At 31.8% G+C, this 26,015-nt stretch overlaps 3 protein-coding genes across 3 annotated transcripts; all 3 read right to left on the bottom strand.

The window, feature by feature from the left end:
• Positions 1-382: 382 nt before the first annotated feature.
• On the bottom strand, positions 383-4,778 carry LOC111013891 (abscisic acid 8'-hydroxylase CYP707A1). The gene is made up of 9 exons (XM_022288433.2): positions 4,461-4,778; positions 4,046-4,367; positions 3,539-3,691; positions 3,181-3,438; positions 2,852-2,941; positions 2,532-2,610; positions 1,689-1,795; positions 941-1,059; positions 383-851 (listed from the first exon to the last, which is right to left on the bottom strand). Exons 1-9 carry the CDS (start codon positions 4,658-4,660, stop codon positions 755-757), a joined length of 1,425 nt encoding a protein of 474 aa, XP_022144125.1. The 5' UTR covers positions 4,661-4,778; the 3' UTR covers positions 383-754.
• Positions 4,779-14,028: 9,250 nt separating this feature from the next.
• LOC111013968 (Protein kinase family protein) lies at positions 14,029-19,736 on the bottom strand. Its single transcript, XM_022288542.2, has 12 exons — positions 19,141-19,736; positions 18,676-18,850; positions 18,354-18,437; positions 17,678-17,919; positions 17,207-17,438; positions 16,956-17,120; positions 16,746-16,877; positions 16,382-16,495; positions 15,796-15,843; positions 15,304-15,379; positions 14,547-14,603; positions 14,029-14,417 (listed from the first exon to the last, which is right to left on the bottom strand). Exons 1-12 carry the CDS (start codon positions 19,326-19,328, stop codon positions 14,359-14,361), a joined length of 1,572 nt encoding a protein of 523 aa, XP_022144234.1. The 5' UTR covers positions 19,329-19,736; the 3' UTR covers positions 14,029-14,358.
• A 2,106-nt stretch (positions 19,737-21,842) lies between these two features.
• LOC111014067 (glutamate receptor 2.1-like) lies at positions 21,843-25,601 on the bottom strand. The gene is given in 6 exon segments (XM_022288671.2): positions 21,843-21,923; positions 21,925-22,176; positions 23,058-23,440; positions 24,220-24,520; positions 24,603-24,856; positions 24,959-25,601. Coding segments are annotated over 6 exon segments (1,905 nt in total). The 5' UTR covers positions 25,593-25,601.
• Between the last annotated feature and the right edge of the window lie 414 nt (positions 25,602-26,015).

The following is a 26,015-nucleotide window of genomic DNA, read 5'->3' as shown; positions in this document are numbered from 1 at the left end:
AGATTTTTAGGAAGAACATTATATATTTCAATAAATTAAAGAAGATGAAGAAAAATAATATTCAACTCACCTCTATCAATAGAAAAATAAGCTAACTATGGATAAAGGATCTCTTCATATTATATAATGGTATGGTTTTTCATTTATTTTGGGTTTAAGCTTGGAAAGTTTTGTGTACGGACTATTGAGGAAGATCTTGTTCTAACTAATGTATTTTGGTCTTTCTCAATTTCTATTAAAAAAAAAAGAAAAAGGTAGAATTATGTTTGCATTTCTCATTAGAATAAACTCACGATAAAACTAAAATAAACAAATAAAGATAAACGATAACTTGTTAGAGTAAACATCCAACAATAATTTGACCAACAAAACCATAAAGGTATATCATAACACATTGGAGAACTTTATTATGTTATTGAATAAAAAATCTCCTTTCGGAGAAACTATGCTCTGTTTTACTTTTTGTTGAAGAGCTTTGTAGAAAATTACATGGGATTGTAAGGTAGAAAAGGCTATTTTTTCCCTTTTTTTCTTCATAAATTATAAAGATTATGAAACCAACCACCACATTTGCTTTGGGGGTGGATGGATCGCTAGCTCAAATTGCAGAAAAAGATAAGAGAAAAAGGGACCCCAAAAAAAAGAGAGAGAGAGAGAGAGCTCATTTCAGTGAGAGACCCACTTTGGGTACTGAAATGAGGCCCATTTTCATAGAGAGAACCCATTTTGGGCTATAGTGAAATGAGGCCCATTCTCAGTTGGATAATCTCCAGACTCTGATTGGAAGCCCATCCAATGGAACTGGAAATGGCCCATGATGAATCCCATCTCCCCGCCCTGCAAATTCCCATCTGCAGATGCAAACAGTACACTCTTTAGAACTATACCCTTCTGTTATTTTTTCCTCGAAATCAAATTCTTGCCTCAAAAAAAAAAAAACCTGAATTTGGTGACTAGGTGGTGGATCATGATCAAGATTTCAAGCTTGGCAAGCTCATTTCCAGGGCAGGCATGGACCCCACTGCCAAATGGCATGAACGTATTGGGTCTTGGAGCAACCTGAGAGGATGCCCTTCTTTAGTTAAGAAATTATTTAACATATATTCCAAGAAACAAAGTTTGTAGAGAAGGTATAAAATAATATCTTTCCTAAGCTCGAATGACTTTTTTTTTTTTTCAATTTGAGTTCATAGGCAATGATTCAAATATCCGATATTTTGGTTGATAATATATATCTTAACTAGTTGAATTCTGTTAAGTGATCGCATGATTTTGTTTTTAAACTTAAAATAATAATAATAATATTACAACTTATTCGAAACTACATCTAACTCCCTAACATAATATTCTAATATATATATATATATATATATACACGCTTATTCGTATCTTTAATTACTATGTACCAAGTTGATTGTAATTTATTAGTTTCTGTTTTTGTTTCACTTTGAGCTAGATATTATGTAGGGATGGAAACTTCATGATTAACTTTTTAAATAAGATTAAGCCCTAAAACTAGATCTTGATAAATTGGAAATGAAGAAAAATTAGTGGTTACCTTCACTATAAGACATAGCTGAATGTTTATTGTTGCTACATTAAAGGCAAACTTTGAAAAAGAAAAGAATTTTTCTTTCTGGTATGATAAAACAAAAAAGAAAAGAAAGAATTGGGTGATTCAAATATACCTCAAATCTTGAAGGATCAAATTTGTGAGGGTCAACAAAGTATTCAGAATTGTGATGAATATTACTGAATAAAGGCATTACTTTCCAACCCTTTGGAATTAAATATCCTGCCCACAAAAGGTAATTAAAAGTAAGGAATCACTCATTTTTAATCAAATTTGGGGGTTGAATTGCATAGTTTGTTCTTCCCAGTAAAGACATCTTGCACAAGTGCTTCCACACTGCTTTAAATAAATAAATTACAAATCTTACATTTTTTTAAATTGAACATTTTTCACTGGAAATTTTTAATGTTTAAAAAATAATATCTCCGTATTTTAATTTGCATGCAAATATTACCTTTTAGGCTATGTTTGAGAGTGGTTTTAGGATGTGGAGTACTCTTACCAAATTATTGATATTATATCGGTCAAAAAATCTAAGAAGGTAAATTCTAATAATTATAAATAAACCACACCTAAGAAAGTAAGAGCTCCTTATTCTTTTCATTTATTTTATTTTTAAGAAAGTAAGGGTTTGTTATTCTTCTTTGTTTTATTTTATTTTTTATTTTGTTTAAGAAAGTAAGAGCTGGTATTGAGTAACATAAAAATGCTTTTGACTAGTATTTTGTAAGTTAAAAAAGAAAATTTGTTGAATATTATTCTAAGGCTCTTAAAAAAAACCTTTAATTAACCTTTTATAAATCTGACACAACTTTAAAAATGAATGATTAAACTAACCTATTAATTATAAGTGTTGATACTTTTGTTAAAAGCACTCCTTAAAACAAACCTACAAATTCATAACGTGTGAAGTTTTCACATTTAGTCTTAATTTTGAGGTTGGATTTTACCATCTTACCATTGTATTCAACATCTGCCACAGCTTCTCTGAAAGTGAATGTTATTATACTCGCCATTCTCAAGCTCTCTAACACCACCTATTTTGCATTCAAAATGGAAATGTAAACCACAAGTACAATAATTTTTAGGTTTGGACTCTTTTTTAGTGACCACCATTCAAGTTTTGAGAGGTAGAAAAATAAACAGGCAGATATTCTTTTACTTGAAAGAATAATGAATTATAAAATAACTTTTTATCAATCCAATAATAAATAAAGCCCCAATTTGACTTTTCTTATCCAATTCTCACCAAGCAGTTCATTAATTTCTCCAGCCTACCTTGTTGGTAAATGGCATGTTTCGTGTGTGAGACCAGCTCATTGGTCGGCTCCCTCCATTAATGGCTTCTTCTATCGCCTTCTGCTCTGCCTGCACCCCCAAACAATTAATGTCACACACAAAACCATGGAAACTCTTTTTTCTACAGGTGTTTAAAATTTCAGTTAATGTTCGTAAACATGAGCTTAATTAAATGGTAATTGATACATACGTCTTATCAAAATATCATGAGTTCGGTTCCTTCCTGGTACTAATTTAAAAAACATTTCAATTAATGTTTAACAAGCATTCAAAAAAAATGTGTAATAGAACAATGATACATCACTGACCTTCACAGCTTGTAGAACTTTGCGGTTATCATGGAGATATTTAAGAACCCATGTGAGAACACTCGCCGTCGTGTCCTGAGCGGCGAAGAGAACTCCGATTAAGTTGTCGGCGATCTGTTCATCACTTAAAGTTTCTCCTTTTTCATCTCTCCATTTCAGCAAACAACCCAGCAGATTCTTCTCCGCCAATTTCTTCGTCGTATTCTGCCTTTTCTCAGAGATAATACAGCTTATGATCTCTCCCAGCCTCTTCCTTGCCTTTACCAAAAGAAAATTTTGACTTGAAACTAAAAAAGAATCAAACTTTTTAGAATCCCAATCCGAATCCGAATATGTTGTCTTTTCATTTTTTACTTACTTTAAGTGCTTTTTTGTAAATAGTTCCGGGAATGTTGGTGAGGAAAGAATTGTAGCCTCTGTTAACCATGGAGTAGTTCTTCATTAGCTCATCTCTGTAATTATCATCCTCCAAATGTCCGAAAATCGCCAAAATTCCGACTTCAAAAGAGAACTTGGGAGAGTGAAGAACAACAACAAAGACAGCGACAGCAAGAGGTGTGAAGTCAGCGAGGTAGAGAGAGATATATGCTAAAAATTGATAAGGAATAATTGGTCCCCATTTGATTAAATTAAGAACACAAAACTTTTTGACAGCTCTGTTTTTGTCTTTGTGTTACAGACCATGTCTGGCCCAACTCCCAAGTGTGAACGGAATTTGATTACTAATTGGTTACCATCATGTGGACTTCAAATTTAGACTATTATGTGACACATGAAATATGAAAGAAACCACGTTGCAATAATTATTATTTGAATTTGAATGTGAATGAATTCAAAAGTTTAAGTGGATGGATTACGGATTCACCTTTTTCATTTCTTCAAAGGTGTTGACGGTGTGGCCATGGAGCCAGAAGGCCAATGCGGAGGAGGCGAGGGCGTCGATATAGGGGACCAAGGCTCGGACTGGGTCCGGTGAGAGGGAGCTCTGAACCAGCTTCCGGAGGCGCAAATGGGCGTCGCTCTGGTGGAAAAACAGAGCCGATGGCCCAATCAGACGCTCCTTGCCGTGTGGGTAAGTGGGCTTGAAGAGGTGAGCTTGTGTCACCAGCACGAACCGAGCCGCCTCTGGCGTGGCTAGCATCACACACGGACATCCATGAATGTGGGTCTTGAATATTTCCCCATATCTGCACAATCCCCAAGAAGAAAAAAAAATTATATTTTTCTCTCGTACATCCAACGGTATAAAATTGCCGCCCGAAAGCGGTATTACTAGTGACCTTTTTTGTTTGTCGAGGAAGAAGATGGTCGGATCTCGAGAGTAGAGATGGAAGGTCTCGCCGATTAGAGGCCACCCCATGGAACCAGGAGGCAGCTTCTTGCCTTTGTTGTTCTCCTTTTTGAAGAAAATTAGAGGTAATAGTAATAGAAGAAGAAGAGTAGGAAGAAAGATGGAGAAGAGTACAAAAATTTCACCCATCTTTCTGATCTCTAGTCTATGTATTATTCTCTAGCTAGAGAAGGTTTTTAGTTAGAAGAAATAAGGATATTGGGTTTATATAGAGGGCAGAAATGGAAACGACAACCAACAAATGTCATCCAAAGATTTGGTGCCAAGTATGCATGGCCAGAGAGAAGAGAGCTAATATTCATACACATCCAGCAATTTGAAATCCACATGTTCTTTATTTTCAGCCTTCATTGCCTTCAATTTTCATCCTCCCCCTCAAAAAGCACATAAAAATATCTTCTTGGTTTTGTTTTGACTTTTTAATTGTTAATTAAGATACTTAGAAATGTAGATTGATATAATTTAAGTGTAAAATTATATACTTTTACCGTAGGAATATTAAGTAGTTAATTTTCTCTGTTGAGAAAGTTGGGAGTTTGATACCAACTTGTAGTGGCTTTGCTTTGATTCCGCCAATGAAGGTAAGACACCTACTTTTTGGATAATAAATATTATTTTTAAGAAATCATTTGGCTCCGTAGAATCAATATTATCCTCACCACCATTAAAGGTTAAGGTTCGATAAATAAGGAAGAAAAATGTAAAATAGAGACTTTTTTATAAAAAAAAAAATCAAATTTTTACAAGATTTGATCTTCATCCAACCAAATATTTTTTTCTCAGTTATTTTATATCTTATCTAAAAGGTCAGAGGAATATTCAACATGCCACGTTTTCACTCTTTTCGGATTTTTGGTTTTTTTTTTCTTTTCTGGATTTAGATTGCAGATGAATGAGTTTTATTTTTTCTGACCTAAGCATACTTAAAAAAGAGAGGTAGTTTTCAATAATTAGGCCACCAAAAAAAAGAAAGTGTATCTTTTTTTTTTTGTTAGTACAAAAAAATATGGTAGGGGAATTGAACCTTTAATCTTAAAAAGATAATTTGAAGATTCATCCACTAAATTATATTCAAATGGATGAAGTTATATATTAGGTTGATATAAGTAATAATTATCATTCTCCAAAAAGAAAAGTAATAATTAGCAAATTTCAAAGTTTTTTTTTTTTTTTAAACTATATATTGTTTCATATTTGCTTAGTCTTAAAATTTTTTCATTCCACTTAGATGTAACAAATACAGTCAAAATTTACCTTTCACAATTTTTTTTTCCACTTTAAGTTATTTCATTTTAAGTCACTAAAAACTCTAAAGACATAGAGTGTAATACAAAATATATATTTTCTTGTACAAAATAAAACACACATTTTCCATTATCTCTCCAACATTAATAATTTATTCATTCATTAGCTAGGTATCATTTTTTTCTTTCTTAATAATTCTTAAAACTCACAATATTTAATTTTCAACTCGTGCTATATTGTAGGCTTATGAGTTATGAGAAAATAATTTTCTTGGAAAAGTGCTAATTTGTTTATTTGTACGACTTGTAGTTTTCAAAATCAAAACTTATGGAGATATAGTCAATGTGATGGCAAAAACAAAAACATTAATGAGAAAGTTTCCTCGTAAATTTGAAGGAAAGAGGGGACATTATTCTCAAGGTAGTTAGGGTAGGTTATCAATAAGACGGTTCTGTCCTTCTCTATTGTTTTGAAAAATGTCTTAAAGACTTTTAGTATATAATTCTATGTTGATTCCTAGTTCAATTTGATACTCTAATTTATGGTGCATGAGATGTCTTTTTCATTTTTAAAATATTAATTTATGTAGATATAATTAATGTTAGAGCAAAATAAAGAGAAATTATGAATTATTTCAAACCCAACATTACTTTATTTCTTTCGGTACAATTACGTCCAAAATAGGATAGATTATTAGCACTTTGAACCACATGACTCAACGAATGCTAGTGTTTGAGCAATTGTACTGAATGAAGAGAAGAAAAATTTTTGAGATAAGATTTTTTTGGTGTTCAAAACTATCGAAGAACCACCCACTATTTGTGGCCTTTTAAATGGTCACATCTCTTTCGGTAGAGTTGTATCTTTTAATAAATAACATATCATTTCATATAAAGTTGTGATCTTTATAAGAGACCATCTCTTAAAAAAAGTTGTTTGTTCTTTATTTATTATTACTTTTAATTAAAATCTTTATTCACATGTTTCAAGAATTAATGCCTTTAATTTTTTCACTTTTCAATGACATAGATATTAGACGTTGATACAGGTGAAAACTTTGGATAATTTGTCTAAAAAATCAGTAAACATTCTAAGATAAAAGACACTTTTAATGTTTAAATAAAAAAATATGGTTAAACATATTAAATGGTTTTAATTTTTTAGATAATTCTCAACTGTTTTTTAAATTCTCAAATTTATCATTGGTGTACTAAAAGTTGGATATAAAAAAAGAAAAAACTACAACCATCACAGGAAAAATAAGAGCAACTGGAATTTGAGGCGTAGGGGAGACCTTGGGGTTGGTGAAAGTGGCATCCAGCTCACCAAAGTGGGGCCCATGATATCTCCGACATTTCAAAATAGATCAATCTCCTGTAAGAAATTGATTCTTGTGGGTCCATGGGGCCGGCATTTGAGGACACGTGGGACTCCGCGGAGCCAGGAGATCACTGACCTCTATTATTCTATTTGACTGATTTTTTTATTTTTATTTTTATTTTAGGTTAGTATATTTTTTAAAAAACAATGTGAAAATAAGTTATTCAAAAATTTTGGTTAAAAAAACACTCAATATTATTACTCGCTATTTAGCTAATAAATTTTAGTTTGTAATGATTTAGTTTATGTACTTTTAAATTAGTAGTAATTTAGTTCATGGATTTTTACTATGTAACAATTTAATTCATGTAGTTTAAAGTTTGTAATCAATTTAGTCGTAAATTTTTTTGTTAAGTTTCTTATATATGTAGTTCGATTAACCGATGAGGGACCAAATGTATTCATAAATTATAAATAAAATCGTTATATGATAAAAATCAACATTTAATTTTGACTAGATTTTTTTACAGTAGGGATAAGATTATTTCAAATTTTAAACTATAGTGACTAACTGTTATATACTAAAGTTCAGGGACTAAATTGTTATTCATTTAAAATTACATGAGCTAAATTGTTATAAACTAAAGTTTAAGGACTAAATTGTTACGCAAAAATATGAAAACAAAATGTATTTTTTTGGCCAAAAGTTTTTTTTTTAAAATATAGTAAACAGAATATCAATAACAAACTGGTTATAATTAAATGGGAAATAACAATTTAATATTCCACTTTTATATTTGTGGTAAAAAAGAATATCAACGAAGATGAATAACTCATAAAAATGATATTAATGTAGACAGAAAATAAGATAAATCATCTATTTCTTTATAAGTGATCTAGTGTAAAATAATTTGTTAATAGTAATTTACTTGAAATTTTTGTCTATATTGAGGAAACTCATTCAATTTTTCTTAAGAATAAAATATTGTTTTCCGGATTTTAAGAATTACTATTAAGGGACGGAAAAAAAAAACCTAATTTTGACTATTTGCATTGTGTAGTTCGATTTTCTTATGAAAAGTGTAACGTGTTTGGTGGTTCCCTTTTTAGGAATCAGGCAATAATATTATTAGAAATTATTTTTTAGAATAAGTTATTCACCAAATATATGTACGGCTTTGATATAAAAGATTAATATCTTCATGTGACAGGTTGTAATAATTACTAAAAAATTCTAGCCCCTTTGTAAGAAAAAGAAAAAATAAAAAAATATATTGGCCATTATTTATCTCTTTTGATATTTTTCGTTTTAAAAAAACAAAATTCCAAAAAATTCCCATTTCAGAAATTTGTCAACAACATTATAATCTTGGTTAGCTTATTGGCTAATCCCAAAAAAAAAAGAAAAAAAGAAATCTGGTTCAATTTTAATTTACCATCATAAAAATTTTTACTAAATATATTTTTGAAATTTAAAATAATTATTAGAAAAGTTTTACATCTATAATTTGAACGTTGTCGGTAGATTTAGCCATTTTGGTTTAAATATATTTTTTTATTGTTTGATTTTGGAAGAGGACTTTAAATATATAAAAAGTTTAGTTTATACTTTTCTTGCGGACGAATTGGATAATTTTACTGTTAAATTTTAAAGTTTTGTTTTAGTAATTTTGCTTTGATAAGGTATTGATTCGAATATTTAGGATTCCATTTGATAAAATTAAAATTTTAATATCACCTCCAATTTCGTATATTTGACATACATTTTATTATATTATGATATTGAAGGTTTGCAAATGATATATATTTTATGTCTGATATATCTTTTCTCTAAAAAGATCACATTCTTGATTCTATTACGCGTGCATAAAGGTTGTCACTTTTTCTCATATAGTATCTATCCCAATGGGGTGGAAATCTTCATTTTAAATTAGAAAATTGGGGTTAGAGATTGAATAATTATTTCCCATTTTAATTTATTTTAAGGATGAGGATGGGACAAAAATTATTTATATACTGATTTGAATTCTACCCTCCATCCTAATCACAATTATATTTTATCATTTTACAACTAATTAATAATATTTGATTTTTTATACTTTCATACGCATTCTAAATATAGAAAGTATATATGTATTCAAGTGTCTAAATAAATATTACAAGTGTATAAAGTAATAAAACATAAATCAATTTAATCAGATTTGTTATTCTAAATAAGTCACAATTTTTAAGCTAGAAAATAAAAAGAATTTGCATGTAAAAATGCTTTTGCCCAATAAATTTCATGGTATATCTATCTCTCATCTTTATACAAATGAATAGTTGTTCGAACACGAGAATTCTTATAAAAGGACAATAATTATAAAGAACAATAATGAAAACTTAGAAGTGACCTTTATCTCCATTCGATCTGGCTAATGAATAAAGTTGGAAAAAGCTTTTGAATATATATTAATTACCTTATATATTGAGGTTTATAGGAGGCATATATATAAAACTAAGGACAAAAGAATAAAATAAAAAAAGTGGGATATGTTTAAGGAGACATGGAAAAGGAAGGACATGAAAAATAGTGTACCTTATAAAAACATCATCATTTTCTTTTGTCCAAATTCATGTCGGCAATGCTTACAATGCATGTATAAGAAAATTCAGAGCTAAAACTAAAAGTACAGTCAATTATTATTTATAAAAATGAGTTAATTATTTTCTATATAAATAGTCGGGTGACAAAAAAAGAAAAAGAAAAAAACTTATGTAAATAGCCACACCTCAGTATAATTGTCATTCGACTGATTCTTCATAAATCATTGTATATGGATGGTTTATTAAACAAATTTCCTCTCATACATGCAAAGGTTATAAGAATAAGATATTGAATTTGTTCTGACTAATCAGCATTTCTTTGTCAATCAGTTGTTTAGACGAGGATTTAAATTCGTACGGAAAAAAATGCTTAATTTGAAGGGTCAATTTTATTTTTAACCTAAAACTTTTAATTTAATGAATTAAATCTTGAACTTGAATAAATGTTTCAAGATTTAATATATATTTTTAATAAATCGTCTGTCTCCGTTTTTCCCATTCGAAATGAGATTTTGATTAAGATAAACCCGCATATACTATAGTGATTTTGAATGTATCTATACTATGATTTTGAATATACGGATATATGTTTATTGAGACTTCAAAACATGTTTGTGTGATTTTGAATTATCCTTGAAGATTGAACACAAATGTGGGAGTGAATTAAGGAAAAATCAATCATTCAATTAATGGATTTTGGTTGAAAATTAGCATGGGACCCACAACAATTAAAGAATTATGATAATAATTTATGAAATTAAATCTTTTATATTTAAAAAAACAAATACTATAATAAATGTAAACACAATAAATAAGGATAAAATCGAAATTAAAATAAAATCCTACCTACGGAAATATAAATATAAAAGTGTAAAATTAGAAAATTTTAGACGTTTTTGTAAATAAGTTTTTAAAATAGCCTCCAAAGACATTATAACTCAAAAGTTCTACCCGACTTTGCTTGACCATCCACAACTTGGGGCCAATGATTCCATTTGTTGCAAATGTTTGAAGTCCAAAAGTAAAATTAATTAAAAATAATAATAATGCAATTCTCTCTCAGTTTAATATTTTATAGGCTAATTATCCTTAATTAATGTGATATGATTAATTTTGTTTACTACGTAATAAAAAAGACATCAAAGAAATATTTTGTTTTACTAGAATTTTCAAATTTACTCCGGAAATCTTTATAATTATTATTTTTAAACCAAAAATCTTTATTAAGAATATATATATATATATATATATATATATATATATATATAAAGTAATACCTTACCTATCATATTAGCACTTAAAATTTTAGAATTATTTGTGTAAATGTGGAGATAAGTGATTCAACTTTGGACCTCTCAAAAGGGAATAAGATGTCTTAACTACTAAATTGAGCTCATGTTAGCAAAGTTTTAGGTTTAGTTAAGATTTTAACCATTTTTAGAGTGCATTGTTTACTATTTTCAAGTTAACTTTTAAAAATAATTTTGTCACATATTCATACTAAAAAGTGTCCTAAACAAATGCTAGGTTTCTTTTAATTCTACTCCTTTTTATAAAATTACGAAGTTAAGTGTGCATAGCACATGACACTTGAGCAAAAAATACATGAATAAAACAACACAGCATCATAGTTAAAATAAATTTCGAAACTATACGAATAAGTAATAATATAGCGCTAAAAGAGTTCAAAAAAATAATAAGTATATGAACCATGTGCATATCCTTTTTCAATAACTTATTCATTAGGAGTGTCATCGGGTGGGTGAGCATCCTCATCTCTACTTACCCCACATTTCTCTCCATCCCCACAAAATTTAGCGGAGATCGGATAAGGATTCAGTGTAGGAACTCATAGATATCGCGACCTTTTTTCTAAGAAATTCCATATTAATAGTTCTTTATCCCTAGCAAATTATCATTTGAATTATTTCTGATGAGAAATCCTATTTGAAAAGAAAAGTTTTTAAATTTCTTAAGAATTTAGAGTATGAGTAGTGAGAAATGAGAATGTGAGAATAGAAGCAGAGAATGAGAGAGGTGAGGAAAAGTATCTTCTTCGGTGGATCCCTCTTGTTCCTGTTTAGTCTCCTTCGTTTTGGGAGTGGTTTCTATTTCTACATTTATTTCTTCCTCGTTCCCCACCCCAACTGGAGGGAGCGTAAACAGAGATTCGCCTCCCGTTTGGGTGGATCATTGTTCCGGTAGAGAAAAGTAACGTATCTAGTAGGGTCTATGACCTAACAAAATTTCAAATTTAGTTTTGAAAAAGGTGAGTGATGGATGGGCCCCCAAGAATTGGGGAAGCCATCAATTGATGGATCAGTGGCCCAAAAACAGTATTATTTCTTTAGATTATAATTAGATTTTGGGGTTCCAATAAAGGACAAGGATATTCTAAAGGGGAAGAAGTGAGGCATAAAGCAACTCAGTCCCTTATTCAACCAATCTACTCAGATTTTTGAAAAGCAAAACCAACAAAAAACAAAAGCTCCACTCTCTCCATCTTGCATACCGTCAAATTTACAACTGGAGGATCCTCCAAAGTGCATTAATTATTTTATTTTTGTAGTCGCGTTTTAATCTCCAATAAATTCCGATCACACATTATGCAAACCGAAGATAATCACGTTTGTTTGGTAAGATTTATTCACGATTGTTTTACCAATATCCTTCAAGTTAGACATTGGTTTCCAAGATATCTTCAAAACTCACCTAAGTATTTAAAATGTTCGAACATCTAAGATATTAAGATGAGATTCTACATTTTCTTTTCCTCTCTTTTTAGAATTTTTTAGAAAAGAAAGCTGATTTCTCATCTCGGTCAAATGAACATATTCTTTCTTTGAGTGTGATTCTAATTTTATCTCAAGTTAACTTTTTTCCCTATCTTTTGGGTCAAAAGAACTCAACGATCCTTGAAATAGCATAAGCATCTTCTTCCTTTATTTGCCACTTTGCATGCATATGGCCTCTCATTGACTAATGAGTCTAACTTACATTCTTGTCTGAGGTTCTCTAGTAACATAAATTATTTCTTTGAACTTCACCAACTGAAAGAGTGTTGCATTACTGAGAGCTAAATCTACTATAGTGAGTTCTGAAGGTTAAAGAAGTCATTATTACCATATTTATATAAATGATAAGAAATATTTCCTAGATAAGGTACGCAATTTTACCTTAATTCAAATCTCAATCATCACTGTATCAATTTCTTATTCAACAATAACAATAACGTTTATGTAGTATTTAAATTTGTCTCGCTTCAAGTGGGTAAGAGTGAAAGAACATAAAAATTAAAAAGATGGGATTATTAGGAATCAATAATAATTCAGTAATCAAAGTGAAAAGGAAATTTACTTTTTTCGTACACCAAATTAAATGATTAAATTTCTGTGATGAAAACTTATTTGGTCATCCTTTTCCCTATAATTTGTGTGTCATTTTCATGTTTTCCCCTCTGGCATCCATTATCATCGGGCTTGTTTTTTCCTCTTTATTTATTTCTTGATTTAGAGAAAAATGTTTGTAGCAAAGTACACTCAGGACAATATCCACCTTGATTTCCAACTAAATATCTAAGAGCAACTTTGAAGAAAATACAAAAGCTTTAAATTTTGGACTTTTCTATCACCAACAGTACTGAAAAATTATCATTCATATATTTATTCCTAAATATACTTTCGTGGTTAATAAAAAAACATTTAATTAATTATATAAGCCTTGCTATTATTTCTTATTTCTCGTTTCTAATTTAAAAGATATCTAAACATTTGAGAGTCTTTCTTTTCTCCATTTTTAGAAGCATTTTGTGTAGAAATTTTGAAAACAATAAAAATATATTTTTTTTAATTTCTTTTTCCAATTTCTTATTTGTTCTAAAATATAAATACAAATAATATCTTTATCATTATTGAATATATAGAGGTGGGGGTATTATGCAATTCTATTTTGGGAACATTACAAGCGAGTCTTAAATATACTAATTTGTAATATTTTTTTTTTTTTAAAATTATCAGTCACTCTTCAAGCCTTCATAATTATTATTATACATTTTTAAGCATGACGTAGCAATTAAACTATGCCACGTCAGGCTTTTTTAAAATTGAATTATCCATACCTCAATTTACCATGTTAATGGACCTTAAGGAACCTGGTATAAGTCTGGCCCAATCACGAGATCCCAGTCCATGACTTCCAACAAGAAGAATATAAATATATTATTTTTCTAATATATGCATAATAATTTTACGTACCCAATATACAATCCTTGATTGGTCATGAAATCGTGGGATTCAAAGGGTTGAATAATCTTCAATCGATTTGCATAAATCTCAAACAGATTCGAATGATAACTTGAACAAGCATTGGATCCACTTTAACCGACAAAATTGCATCAATTCGGCAGAATGATTACAAGGTTCAATAAACAAAATGGGAATGAAGAGGTCAAGAAGAAAAATTAATCATATTCAATTCAATGCTTATTATGCTTTACAGTTGTAATGAGATATCGTAATATTCAAAAGGTAAGCAGTATCTTTGCGAGCTTTTAAAAGTGATAATCTTTATATCCATATCACCTTTCATACCAGACTGTGGGCAAACATCATCTTGTGTAATTTCTATTCAGCACATTTTACTCACAGGAAATGGGATGTGATCAGAAGAAGAAAGGCTTATGATTCCTGCTTTTGCTCAATTTCAGGTATCGCAGTTTCTTGCAAGTCTATTCGACCTGAGACAACAGGAAAGTTTGTTATATTAAACAATGGTAGAAACTAGAATACCGCTCAAAGTTTACTCAGCTTGTAGTTTTTTCATGAATGAACACATGGAAAAGGGAAGGAGGACGAGAAAGTCATACCCAACAAGGAAACCAAAGATGGTGTCTTCGATGACGCATTCGAATGCACATCCGTACCTGCGAATTGAAGTTTAGGTTAATAGGCCGCTACTTTTGCTCTATATATATACTTATCGAGGTCTGAGCACCCTCATCTAACTTATAGTGCTGAAAGAGAACCAAACGTGTAATCCGAAGGGTATCTATCTAAATAGTTTCTGAGAGACTGCCTTAACAGTGAGCAGATAGCACTTGAGTTCAGATTTCCAGTGCTATAGTTATATGGAGACCAAACTAACTTAAAGATCCTCTAAATGACCATTTTTCTTGTCTCGTGATATATTAGAGTACCATTTTAATATTTATTGCCACGCTAGACTGTGCACCATTAATTGTTCAAATAACATGCTAAGAAAGCAAGATATAACAAGAGAAAGTGATTTAAGGAAATTATATTGTCCAATGTATCATGAATTGTTCAACTAACATGCTAAAAGAACAAGATATGAGAAGAGGAAGTGATTCAAGAAAAGGACATTATATTGTTCAATGTACCTGTACTCTCAAGTGATTTGACGTGTGACTTCTTCAAAGTAAATCCAATGAAATTGGTATATTGTGCAATGAAATTGGTACATTGATTTACATTGATTTAAGGACATTATATTGTCCAATATTGTGCAATGTGCATCATGAATTATTCAACTAACATGCTAAAAGAACAAGATATGAGAAGAGGAAGTGATTTAAGCAAAGGACATTATATTGTTCAATGTACCTGTACTCTCAAGTGATTTGACGTTTGACTTCTTAAAAGTAAACCCAATGAAATTGGTATCTTTTGAAGTCAGCATCTGAAACAAAAAAAGAAGAAATTTGAGAGGTGCAAATGGCATAAAATGAGCGATCCAAGCAAAAGCAAGCAGCTCAAAGGAATAATAGGAAAGGGAATTAGAAGCATTCATGTTACACCCACTAGCAAAATTTTATCAATGGTAAACTGATGCCCGGTAGAAATATCTTTCCCAAGTGTAGCAAATTTTTATACGGCTGTTAAATCAGACCATATGTATGTTGTAAATGCTGTATTTCATCTTAGCATTTAATTCAAAGATCCACGGAAAAAGGATAAGAAATGAAGGGTTTCAAAGTTTTGCACAAGCCAGTAGCCACTGAAAACAGATGAGTTAGCAATTACACTACACTTCGCAAACAGACATAGTCACAAGCACCATTCACTATCATCATTGCTGGAAGAGTAGGTCATTACCTTCCTCCAAGGTCCAACAGTTGGCATTTCTGATGGAGGGTCTTGAACCTACATTTTGGGGGAGAAGGAGAAAAATTTTAGTACAGTAAACTCAGCAAAAGATTAAGAAAGATTGAAGCTGGCAAGGGGAAGGAGTACAAAAGTCCATTTCTACACCTCAATGGAGGTTGAAAAAGTAATACAAGGAATAAATTTCATAATATCTGTAAAGTAAGACAAAGGACGACAGACAATCCGCTGAAAAATGTAATGTATCTCCTCATGCCATGTGTACTTGTATTTTATCAAAGGCTGAGAGACAAGTCCATGGTATGGCAAGCTAAATATGTTGATTCAGTAATAATTCTTCATCTTTGGTATACCAAAGAAATTGGCAGGTGCAGAAATTACGTTCTAAATATGAAGTGTAGGGACGGAGTAAATTATAGCAGGAAAATGTAGAGCATTCATTTGAGTAAACTTAAGCGTGGTCCTAGGAAAGATACTAAAGATATAAATGAACAGAAGCATAAAGGAATCTGATCATACTAAGCAATTTTAGACAGACGAACTATCAATTGGGTGCAAGGTTCAGTGTCGTGCTCACTTCAGGAAACTTTTCAAAGTTCTGAGTGTCTAGTTCTCCAGTGACGGTTGGTTTATACACAGCTTCCATTTCATACAGCTTATCCCACTGGATGCCTTTGAACCATGGATGTGCCTGACAGTACAATTAGTTAGATGAAAATGACATGCTAAAAATGAAAGATGAAAATAAATAAGATTTTCACTTCCAGCAACATTTAGAATTACTTTGTATAGTTGTGTTTGCCATTAAAACTTTTTAGTGTTTCAATTTGAGAAACTCATTGGATTCTTTCATATGTCCTCGGTAATAAACATATAAAAGCAGTCATTCTCCATCCTTTTGACAGATAATTTAAAAGGTTTTTTTTTTTTGGTAGGCTTACCTTTAATTCTTCTACTCCTCGTGTTCCCAACCTCATTTCGACATCACATAGCAAGTGGCTGATCAGGTCCTTAGCTTCTTCTGAGATTTTTGGTTCCTCGGGAAATTTCAGGCAAGTTCTCCAATTTATTATCTGAAAAGAACTCATATTATTAACTCCATACGTCATAAACCAGAAACATAATAGCCAACGATACCAAACAGATTTTACCTTGCGAAAAGTCATCCTTGGATCGTCAGAACAAAAAGGAGGATAGCCAGCCAGCATCTCATACATAATGGCCCCTAACGACCACCAATCACACTCCATTCCATATCCTTTCTTAAGCAATACTTCAGGTGCCATATAATCCAGGGTCCCAACAGTAGAAAAAGCCTGCAGACATAAATAACATGATTATGAATCTAACAATCATGTTGGAGCAAAGAAGGAAAGTTCAGAGCAGATGATAAATCCAATACCAGTGCACGACGATTACGCTTCCACTGTTGAATCTGTTCTTTTGGCATCATCCACTGGGATCCATTAGAGTCAGTATGACCTTGAACTTCACCTTTGGCCTGCTGGGCTGTAAAATCTTCGTCATTCAAAAGTATACTTGAATACTTATCATCCAGAGGCTTGCACAAGCCAAAATCTGAAAGCTTCAGATGGCCATTTTTATCCAGTATCAGGTTATCTGGTTTTATATCCCTGTAAGCGAAGTACTGTTAAAAGTAAGAGTAAGCTGCAATGTATACTTGAACTTAGAAGCATGAAATTGTCTGAATTCCAGAGAAGGAATATGATAATCAGAAAAAATTATTGTATCGGTATAAAAAAAGATGGCTACAATTTTATAAAATTATTATTGTGGTATAGTTTTTTCAAACCAGGCCTGGAAGACAGGTGTTCAGAACTACAGAGAAGGAAGTAAGATATGAGAAAGTTACCTATGTATATAATTGTGCTGATGGATTGAATGAATAGCTAAAATGCTCTCCGCTATGTAAAAACGAGCAACATCCTCTGACAGAATGTCTTCTCTCATCAGTAATGTCATAATGTCACCACCAGGTAAATACTCCATAATAAGGTATAAGAATTCGGAATCTTGAAAAGAATAGAAGAGCTTTACAATGCACCGACTATCAACCTCTGCAAGTAAATTCCTCTCAGAACGAACATGCTCAACCTGGAACATGTAGAAAGGGAAAAAAAATACAACATTAGAAGTTTTATGATCCCAATAATTTATGAAATATATTCCAAAATCATGAGCAAGTTCATTCTTCATATTATCCAGCAGTTATCATACAAACAAGTTGACGTATCTGCAATGGTATTTTTAGTGTCTTATGAATCATATCAAGTTAAATTATTTCATATTCTTCATAGTCGTAGTTCTTTATCTGTAAGACTGTAACTATGTAAACTATCTGATCAAAAGATCTCGCATTTGCAATCATCAACAAATACATTATATTACCGTGACCAACTATATAATATTTTGGTGGGCATGTCAATTATTCTGTCATTGAACTGGCAGGTAGTAATGAAGGCAATTCTTGTGCAGAGTTGTATGTTTCATAGAGTAATCATTTAAAGTACATAACATTAGAAAATCACCTGCCCACGGCTGAGCATCTCTGATTTCTTCAGCTTCTTCATGGCAAAAATTTCTCCTGTTCCTTTTGCACGACATAATCTGACCTGCGTGTAAGTAACTTAAATAACTAAATTAGAATGGGTATGATAGTGTTTGTTGCAGTATCAAGAATTCCCCGAGAATTCTAAAAGCATTCCTATTCCTGTCTTAGTGTTAGTAGAACAGAGTCTTTAAGCTTAATCAACAAGCAAATAAGCAATTGTACCGACGAAAGCAAAATTTAAAGTGAAGCTTAAAAGCTACGGAAAGAGTTCTAGTTGCTGCAAATAGAATTTCCTATACCTCACCAAATGCACCTTTACCGATAACTGTTAATTGTTCAAAGTCATCGATCCCAACTTTACGTCTTTGCAGTCTCATAAATTCTGTTTCTCTGCGTTCCAAGCTCCTAAGCATCTCCTCTTGTTCCTCAGTTGACATCTGAGCTTCTTGCACTCTTCGTTGAAGTGTTCTCCGTCTGTAAACACAAAAAAAAAACAGAAAATTCGGCTGAATCTGTTGAACAATAATCTGCTTAGAAATAAAGATCAGCAGCTTTTGACAATAATTTCAGAGTTCTAAAACGAACGACGCTAGCCACAATTTCTTCGCACAGTTTCCACTGGTCTTTAAAATCCATAGCTCCGCCTCAAAATTAAACTCGCCAATTAGGTAATCAGCGGATTCAGCACAATCACGAAACTCAAACACATATTTCCTTCCACGAATTACGATCACTCAAACGACCGCTAGAAGGAAATACTCTACCTCTCTTTACGATCCTGAAGACCTTGGAGATAGTTCTTGTAATGATTCTCTATGAACTGCTTGGCAGCGGCGGCTTTCTGCCGAGTTACGGGAGAAGAAACAGACACATCGGGACCCGAATCAAGGCCGCTCCGATCCGGCTTCAAGTTCAGAGCTCCGAGCCTGACTGTCCCATCACCACCGTCCATTTCGCTCCGCTCTCAACCAAATCAACCTCAAACTTCCATCCGCAGAGCGCCCAAATTCCACGAATCTGTAGAAGCAGAACCTTCTTTATTGGGAACTTCAAGACCGTAAGATCTGGGGGGAAGCAAGACAGAGCGTAGACAGAGAGAGTAAAAAATGAGCTATGAACTGGCACACACAATATATATATAGTTTGCAAGGCTGTCTTATATACATATATACGATTTGGGTGTGGGGTTTCACAATGACATTAAGAATTTTTTAGGGTTCGTGGGATTTTGCTTTCTGGGGAATGGAGTGGGATCTACTCCATCGTTTTCCTCACAAATAACTGGAATCTCTCCAGCATTTTAATCATTTCTTACTTTTAGAGAGAGAAAAAAGACCAAAAGTTTCTAGAGAGAGAGAAAAAAAAAGGAAAGTATTGGGAATAAGAAAAGAAAAGGGGGCAGCCGATACAGCCATTTGTGTCGGCGGAGATCTATACAGAGTGGCCGAAATCCCAGGCCTACGCGCCCAAGGCGGCGCGTGATGAATCACGCTCGGTCTGGAGTTTGTTTCTTGTTTATGTGACTGGTTCGTGTCTCCCACGCGACGTGGAGAGCGGTGGGGAAGAATGTATTGAAAGAGAAGGATATATAAATATATATTTTTAATTTAGAATTTTATAAAAATTGGGTCAGCTGTTTTCTTGGGCTGGAAATGAGGGGTTTTGATAAGTGGACAGGTGGTATCATGAAATTTCCGTGGTCCCAACAAAGACTTTCTCGTAATTTCTTCGTACAGTGTACTTACCAACCCCACTATATATAAGTTTGTGGAAAAATATAAGAAACCCTTTAAAACGTGCCACGTGTATCTCGTTTATTTAAATTTGAAGGGTATGCTATCAGATTTCTTTCTAATTCACTGAATCAAATTCCCCCAATCAAATGTATTAATATTTATTTGATAAATTTAATATTTTTAAATTATGCAATTGAAGTTTTGAAAATTCCGAAAACATTTTTTTTTAGCATTTGTAGATTCAAAATTTGAAATATTAAAATACAAAATTACATTTAAAATAATAAATACTTTGATAAATATATATTGCAGGCTATAAATTCATTTTATTTTTATTAGTAACCACTTTTCAATTTCGTAAAAATAGTAAAATCTAGAGATCTAATGCACACATAAGAAAACAATGTTCATATACTGTTTAATAAACACGATGTCTAAATAATGATATATATACTTAATTTGATATATCATTGATACATTTGATTTGATATACCTAATTATGTATGTGCATGTACCATGCATATACCTTATATATTATTTCTTCTTACTGTATTCAGTTTCTTTTATTGAATTGTATCGTGTTATTTACAGATTTTAGATGAAATGTCTATCTTTTATACCTCATATGATGTCAATATATCGTTGATATACTTCTTATATTAATAAACAAATTAATAACGCTGATATACTTGATAATAAGCATTGATATACTAATCACATACATGATATCGATAATATAACAATAATATACCTTATATACTAATTATATATTTGATATTAATGATATACTTAATATATATATCCGATTTGATACATTAATATATTTGATTCGATATATCTGAAAATTTAAAGGGTCAAATCAGAATAATTAAAATATGAAAATCAAATTTGAAATGTTTTTCTATATTTAAAAAATTCGTAAATTTTTTATATATTGCAAATATTTTAACTATTCATTACAAATTTATCTTTCTGGAGATCGATTTCACAACCTTTTAGTTGAAGATATATGCCACTCAGCTCGCTTTGGTACCATTACAAATTTCTTCAGTAAATACTTAATTAATATTTATTTTTATAAACCTATAAAAGGGGTCGCTAATAAAAATCTCAATATTTCATACCTATCTAATTATACTTTGTTTTTCAGTTTTCCATTTTTCAAACAGACAATATTTGTTTTTGTACTAAAAAAAATATTTTATATAAAAAAATAATTATTAACTCTTATTACTTTCAATATTAAATCAACCTTATACTCCAACCTTAAAACAAATGAGCGTTTTAGAGAAAATAACATCACTACATTTAATATCACATTATCATCTAAAACTCATAGCAAACTAGTAAATCCATATATTTGGATATTGTATGCTCATATTACTAACTTGCCAAATAAACACAATGATCCCAGATTTTCAATATTAATCAGACACTCCCACATCAAATTTCGAGATATTCAACTCTTTTTTCACAATATAAAATAGATTCAATCACTAATAAATATATATATATATATATATATATATATATATATATATATAGAAACCAATCTACTCCTTTTAAATTGCTACAAATTAACAAACTTCGTCATATTTTTACAAAATAAAAAGGTTGTTTTATTCAAAAATTTTTTTGACACAATATACAAAATACATACATAAATATTCTTAGCATATAGATTTAAAAAAATGCTCTATATGACATGAAAAAAAATATAGATTAATTACTCACACAAATAATAAATAACAAAGAGATAGCAATACTCTATTTGGGGAGTTGGGGCTTGGTTGTAGTGGGCTCGTCTTTTATCCAGCCCAATTTCATCAGCGTAAGCCGACCGGCGGTAAATAGAACTGCCGCCAAAGTAATAGCGCCGGCGATCAGAAACAATCCGGCGAATGGTTCGGGTCCTAAACCCGACCCGTCTACATTATTGTCGTTTAAGGAGCAGTTGAAGGTAGACAGCAACGTCGACTCCAAGTCCGGCAATTCTCTTCTTTCTATCAGCTCTGCGATCGACGCCGATATGTCGACGGTCAGAGGAGACCCTTTCGGAAAAGCCTGTTACAAAAATAAAATAGGTTTCAATTTAGTCTTCTATGTCGTAATATTTTTAGTTACATCATATATGAGATAACATAAATTTAGAGGAACAATTGATAATGAAGATATTTAAGATAGAGTACGTAAAAGTTGATTTTCACTTCATAAAATTTCGTAGGAGGCATCGAAAACTTTTCTTTATTAACTTAATTTATCTTTGAATTTTTGTTGACTCAGTAAAAATCATGCTAAGCTTTTTCATCGGATTTTAACATTGTCAACAAAAATAGTAAAATATCTGAACAACATTAAATCATGTGAGACGGAATTGAAACACTTTAAATAATAAGGATTAATTCATGGAGAAAACAATGCCAAAACATTAGGAACTAAACTAAACACATATTTAACCATATAAGAAAATACTTGTCTTCACACTCATCTAAGAGCTTGATTTTTCAATATATCTACTCCTTAATTATTGATAGTCCTAATATAATATAAAATTAAAATTTTAGATTTAGGTACTAATTTGATTTATATACTTTCAACATATTCACTTTTGTTTATTTTTTGTATGAGCACCTAGGAGTCGGCGACTCTTTGACCCTTTTGCTCCTATACCTAAAGCATGCGTACGATCACCATTTAAACAAAGTTGAAAGTACATCAATCAAAATAAAATTTTGATCAAAGTATATGAACCAAAATCAAAGTCAAGACTACTTAAACCAAAATAACATTTAAATGAAAATTTTAACATTTTTCAATTATACAAAATTTTCACTAGTAAAATTAGCTCACATGCATATACCACGCTGAAGTGTTAAAAAGACATAAAAGATCACTAAGTTGAGACTAAAGAAAAAAAGCCTTGTAATAAAATTTAGAGAGCTTACAAAACCCATGCCGACGAGCTTGAAAATGGTGGCTTTGGTGTAGTGTTTGCAGTGTTTAGCGAGGAATACTTTGGCATGGGGCCCAGAGAAGCAAGCCGCCTGAATCGCTCCCTTTTCCAACGCATTTGGGAACAAATCCACGGGGGCTATCTGTCTTATATTCTCTGCAGGAATCAACAACACTTGGGATAAAAATCTCACCATTATGCATCCCACTGTCGCATTCTTTAGCTTCAGCGTTTCAATGTCCAAAAACGATGGTTGCGATCTCGAGATCGTCATCATCGAAGACAGACTCGCTGTGGAACTTGCTGTTACTATAAGGATTGCAAATAGCCATGGTCCTAACACCAATCGAGCCAATCCATTCTTTACTGGTTCTCCTGAACATAATTAATTCATAGATGTTTTAAGTATTCTTTTTGTCTAGATTCGACAACAAGTTAATTAAAAATATATATATAAGGGTTAGAAACCACGATCTCTAAATCAAATACTATATTAAACATGTTAAATTATTGATGAATCCAAAAGTTTAAACTAATGGATTAAAATAAATTTAATTATTTATAGATATCTTAAGAACTATTTGGTTGGCAATCAGAACAATTTTTTCTTGTTTATAGATTCAATGAATATGTGTTTGAAGGTTTGTTTTAAAAAATTATTTTAAAATTCTAATTTTTTATTTAAAACCTTAAAATAAATAATTATATTAAAAAAATAAAAATTTGATAAATACATGTTGTAAACTCATTTCATTTTTTTTATTAAAATTAGAACAGGTAAAATATAATATATTATAAATTATATAATACTATAAAATAATATATTATGCTAATTACAAAATTTATAATATATTATGCTAATAAATTAATAGAACTAAATTTTAGTTGGTAACTCGCATATAGTGTACGAATATATTATTAAACGCGTCAGAATTTTTTTTATTCAAATTTGCTACCAAACATATATTCCAAAATACTGAAAATTGATTTATATTTTAAGATCACTAACCAAATGTAACCTTTAATAGTTACAGAACAATTTCTATCTTTATTCAACTTCAATTATTGAAATTAAGATTTTAAGAACTAAAAAGAAATATTGGTTCTCTCTTTACTGAATATAGATAATGGAAAAAAAAATCAATGCAATTCACTTACTATGGACATAAAGATGACGGATACAGAGAACCATAGCATGTTTCCAATTCCCTTTAAATCATGGTTATGTTTGCGCTCAATCAGCCAAATTGCAGAGCTCACAAACACATGCATGGAGAGCATAATCAGCCACATTTCCGCCGTGAAAGCTCTCATGAAAAGCCATAATCGCGTCCAACTCACCGGCTTCTCCTTCACTATCATCACCGCTGCATTATCCAAATACGGCTCAGAGAAATCCACGTACCTAAATCGGTCTGCAAATATCCCAAAATCTCCCACTGCCCCATCAAACTCCTGCACCTCCAAACTCCAAAGTTGGTATTTTTATGTCATTCTATTTCTATTGTTTAAATTAGTAGGATTTTGGCCTTTTTACCTTGTTGTAGACTTTTTGGAGCAAGTTGTCGTAAGAGCCATTGTAGGGGATAAAATCGTAGGGCAAGAAGTAAGGTAAATTGCTAGCAACTGCTTGGAAAACACTAATGGAGAAGCCGGAGATATGAGGCCCATCTGTGTGATTGTAGTTCACTTGTACGAATTCTTGGAAAGCAGCTGTGGTCGGAATTCCGATCCTCAACGGTTTCTCTCCGAAGCTAAAATCCCACCCCTTCGGCACCGTTTTTGCATTACCTGTCATAAAGAAAAATATTTAGGTCCAGCCGGGTGAAAATCTACTTGTTTGTCAAGTTAAGACGAGAGAAATGTAAAAAAAGAGAATTTTTTCGTTCCAACCTGGCCAGAAAACCAGGCTCGATAGATCAATGGTAGCATTTCCAGTGGTTGAGTTGGTGCTTGCTTGTTGGGGTAATATATCAGAAAATCCAAACCCCGGTGACCAAAAAGCAACCTCTTTGTAACTTTTTCCAAAAATATTAATGATTTGGAAGGTGGGTGGATGTGACAATATGCCATTCTTAAAGCTCACAAACGCACTTAGACCATCAAATTTACTTTCCAAAATCTTCATTGGCCATTGTTTTCCACTTGGGTTTCCTTGCAACTCGTCCATGGCAGAGGCAATGGCCCCATATGCATCGTAAGCTCGAAGGGCAAAGATGCTGGGGTCACCCTGTCCTTCATCTTCTGGGAATTCAGACATATAATTCCTTCTAAATTTGGTTCTGAATTCCTTGAACGAGTTCTCCTTTTCTTCAAAATAAATCTTACACCCAATAACTCCTTGCAAGTTATTGAAAGCTGAAGAATGTAGAGAATCAAGAATGTTTGAAATCTCATCCCCAACAATCCATACGTACCCATTTGCCATCATATTCAACTTTTTTGCCTTTTTGAAAAGAAGGGTGGCCAATTCCATGGAAGATTGCATTAAAACGAACACCCTATTGCTGTTACTTGTAAGATTCATGAGCTTCTCTTCAATTAGTGGCTCTGGCTCCAGTGAAGAGAAACCAATGTGGTTTTCAATTTCTGAGTTGACATCTCGGAGTGAATCGGAGAGGAGCTTTAAAATTGCCATATTGGTCGTGAAGCCGTCGTTTCTGTCCTCGTAGATTGCAGTGATTCGCCGCCATTGGAAGCTGCCGACTGTGGCCGCAATGCATCGCATTTGGTGGGTGATATCATCGGCCATTTGAATAAACGATGACATTTGATTTGGCGTCCATGGTGGAACTAGAGAAGCTAGAGATAACGATATTATAGGAACATTCATGGAGGTTTTGTTGAGCCCAAAGATTAAAGATACATCATCCCTTGTCAATGTTCCAAACATGGCTTTCACTTCTTTCTTGGTAATTAAATCCAATGCTGTTGAAAAGGAATCAAGAAC

Source organism: Momordica charantia (genome assembly GCF_013281855.1).
Source record: "Momordica charantia cultivar OHB3-1 chromosome 8 unlocalized genomic scaffold, Mcharantia_2.0 BLBB01000008.1, whole genome shotgun sequence".
NCBI lineage: Eukaryota > Viridiplantae > Streptophyta > Magnoliopsida > Cucurbitales > Cucurbitaceae > Momordica > Momordica charantia.
The sequence above is the reverse complement of the archived record's forward strand: the minus strand, read 5'-3'. Positions and strand labels throughout refer to the sequence as shown.

Bases quoted from the DNA above. Each gene is read 5' to 3' on its own strand.
- LOC111013891 (XM_022288433.2), bottom strand. From the start codon at position 4,660: ATGGGTGAAATTTTTGTACTCTTCTCCATCTTTCTTCCTACTCTTCTT. The intron at 2,942-3,180 runs GTCAGTGATGTA...TTGGGGGTGCAG, and splicing joins AAGTTCTACAAGCTGTGAAG to GCAGAGCAGAAGGCGATAGA. The intron at 2,611-2,851 runs GTAGGCTGGAGA...AATGCAAAATAG, and splicing joins ACATGCCATTTACCAACAAG to GTGGTGTTAGAGAGCTTGAG.
- LOC111013968 (XM_022288542.2), bottom strand. From the start codon at position 19,328: ATGGACGGTGGTGATGGGACAGTCAGGCTCGGAGCTCTGAACTTGAAG. The intron at 18,851-19,140 runs GTAGAGTATTTC...TTGTGTTTACAG, and splicing joins CTTCAGGATCGTAAAGAGAG to ACGGAGAACACTTCAACGAA. The intron at 14,418-14,546 runs GTATGACTTTCT...CTGTTGTCTCAG, and splicing joins ATCTTTGGTTTCCTTGTTGG to GTCGAATAGACTTGCAAGAA.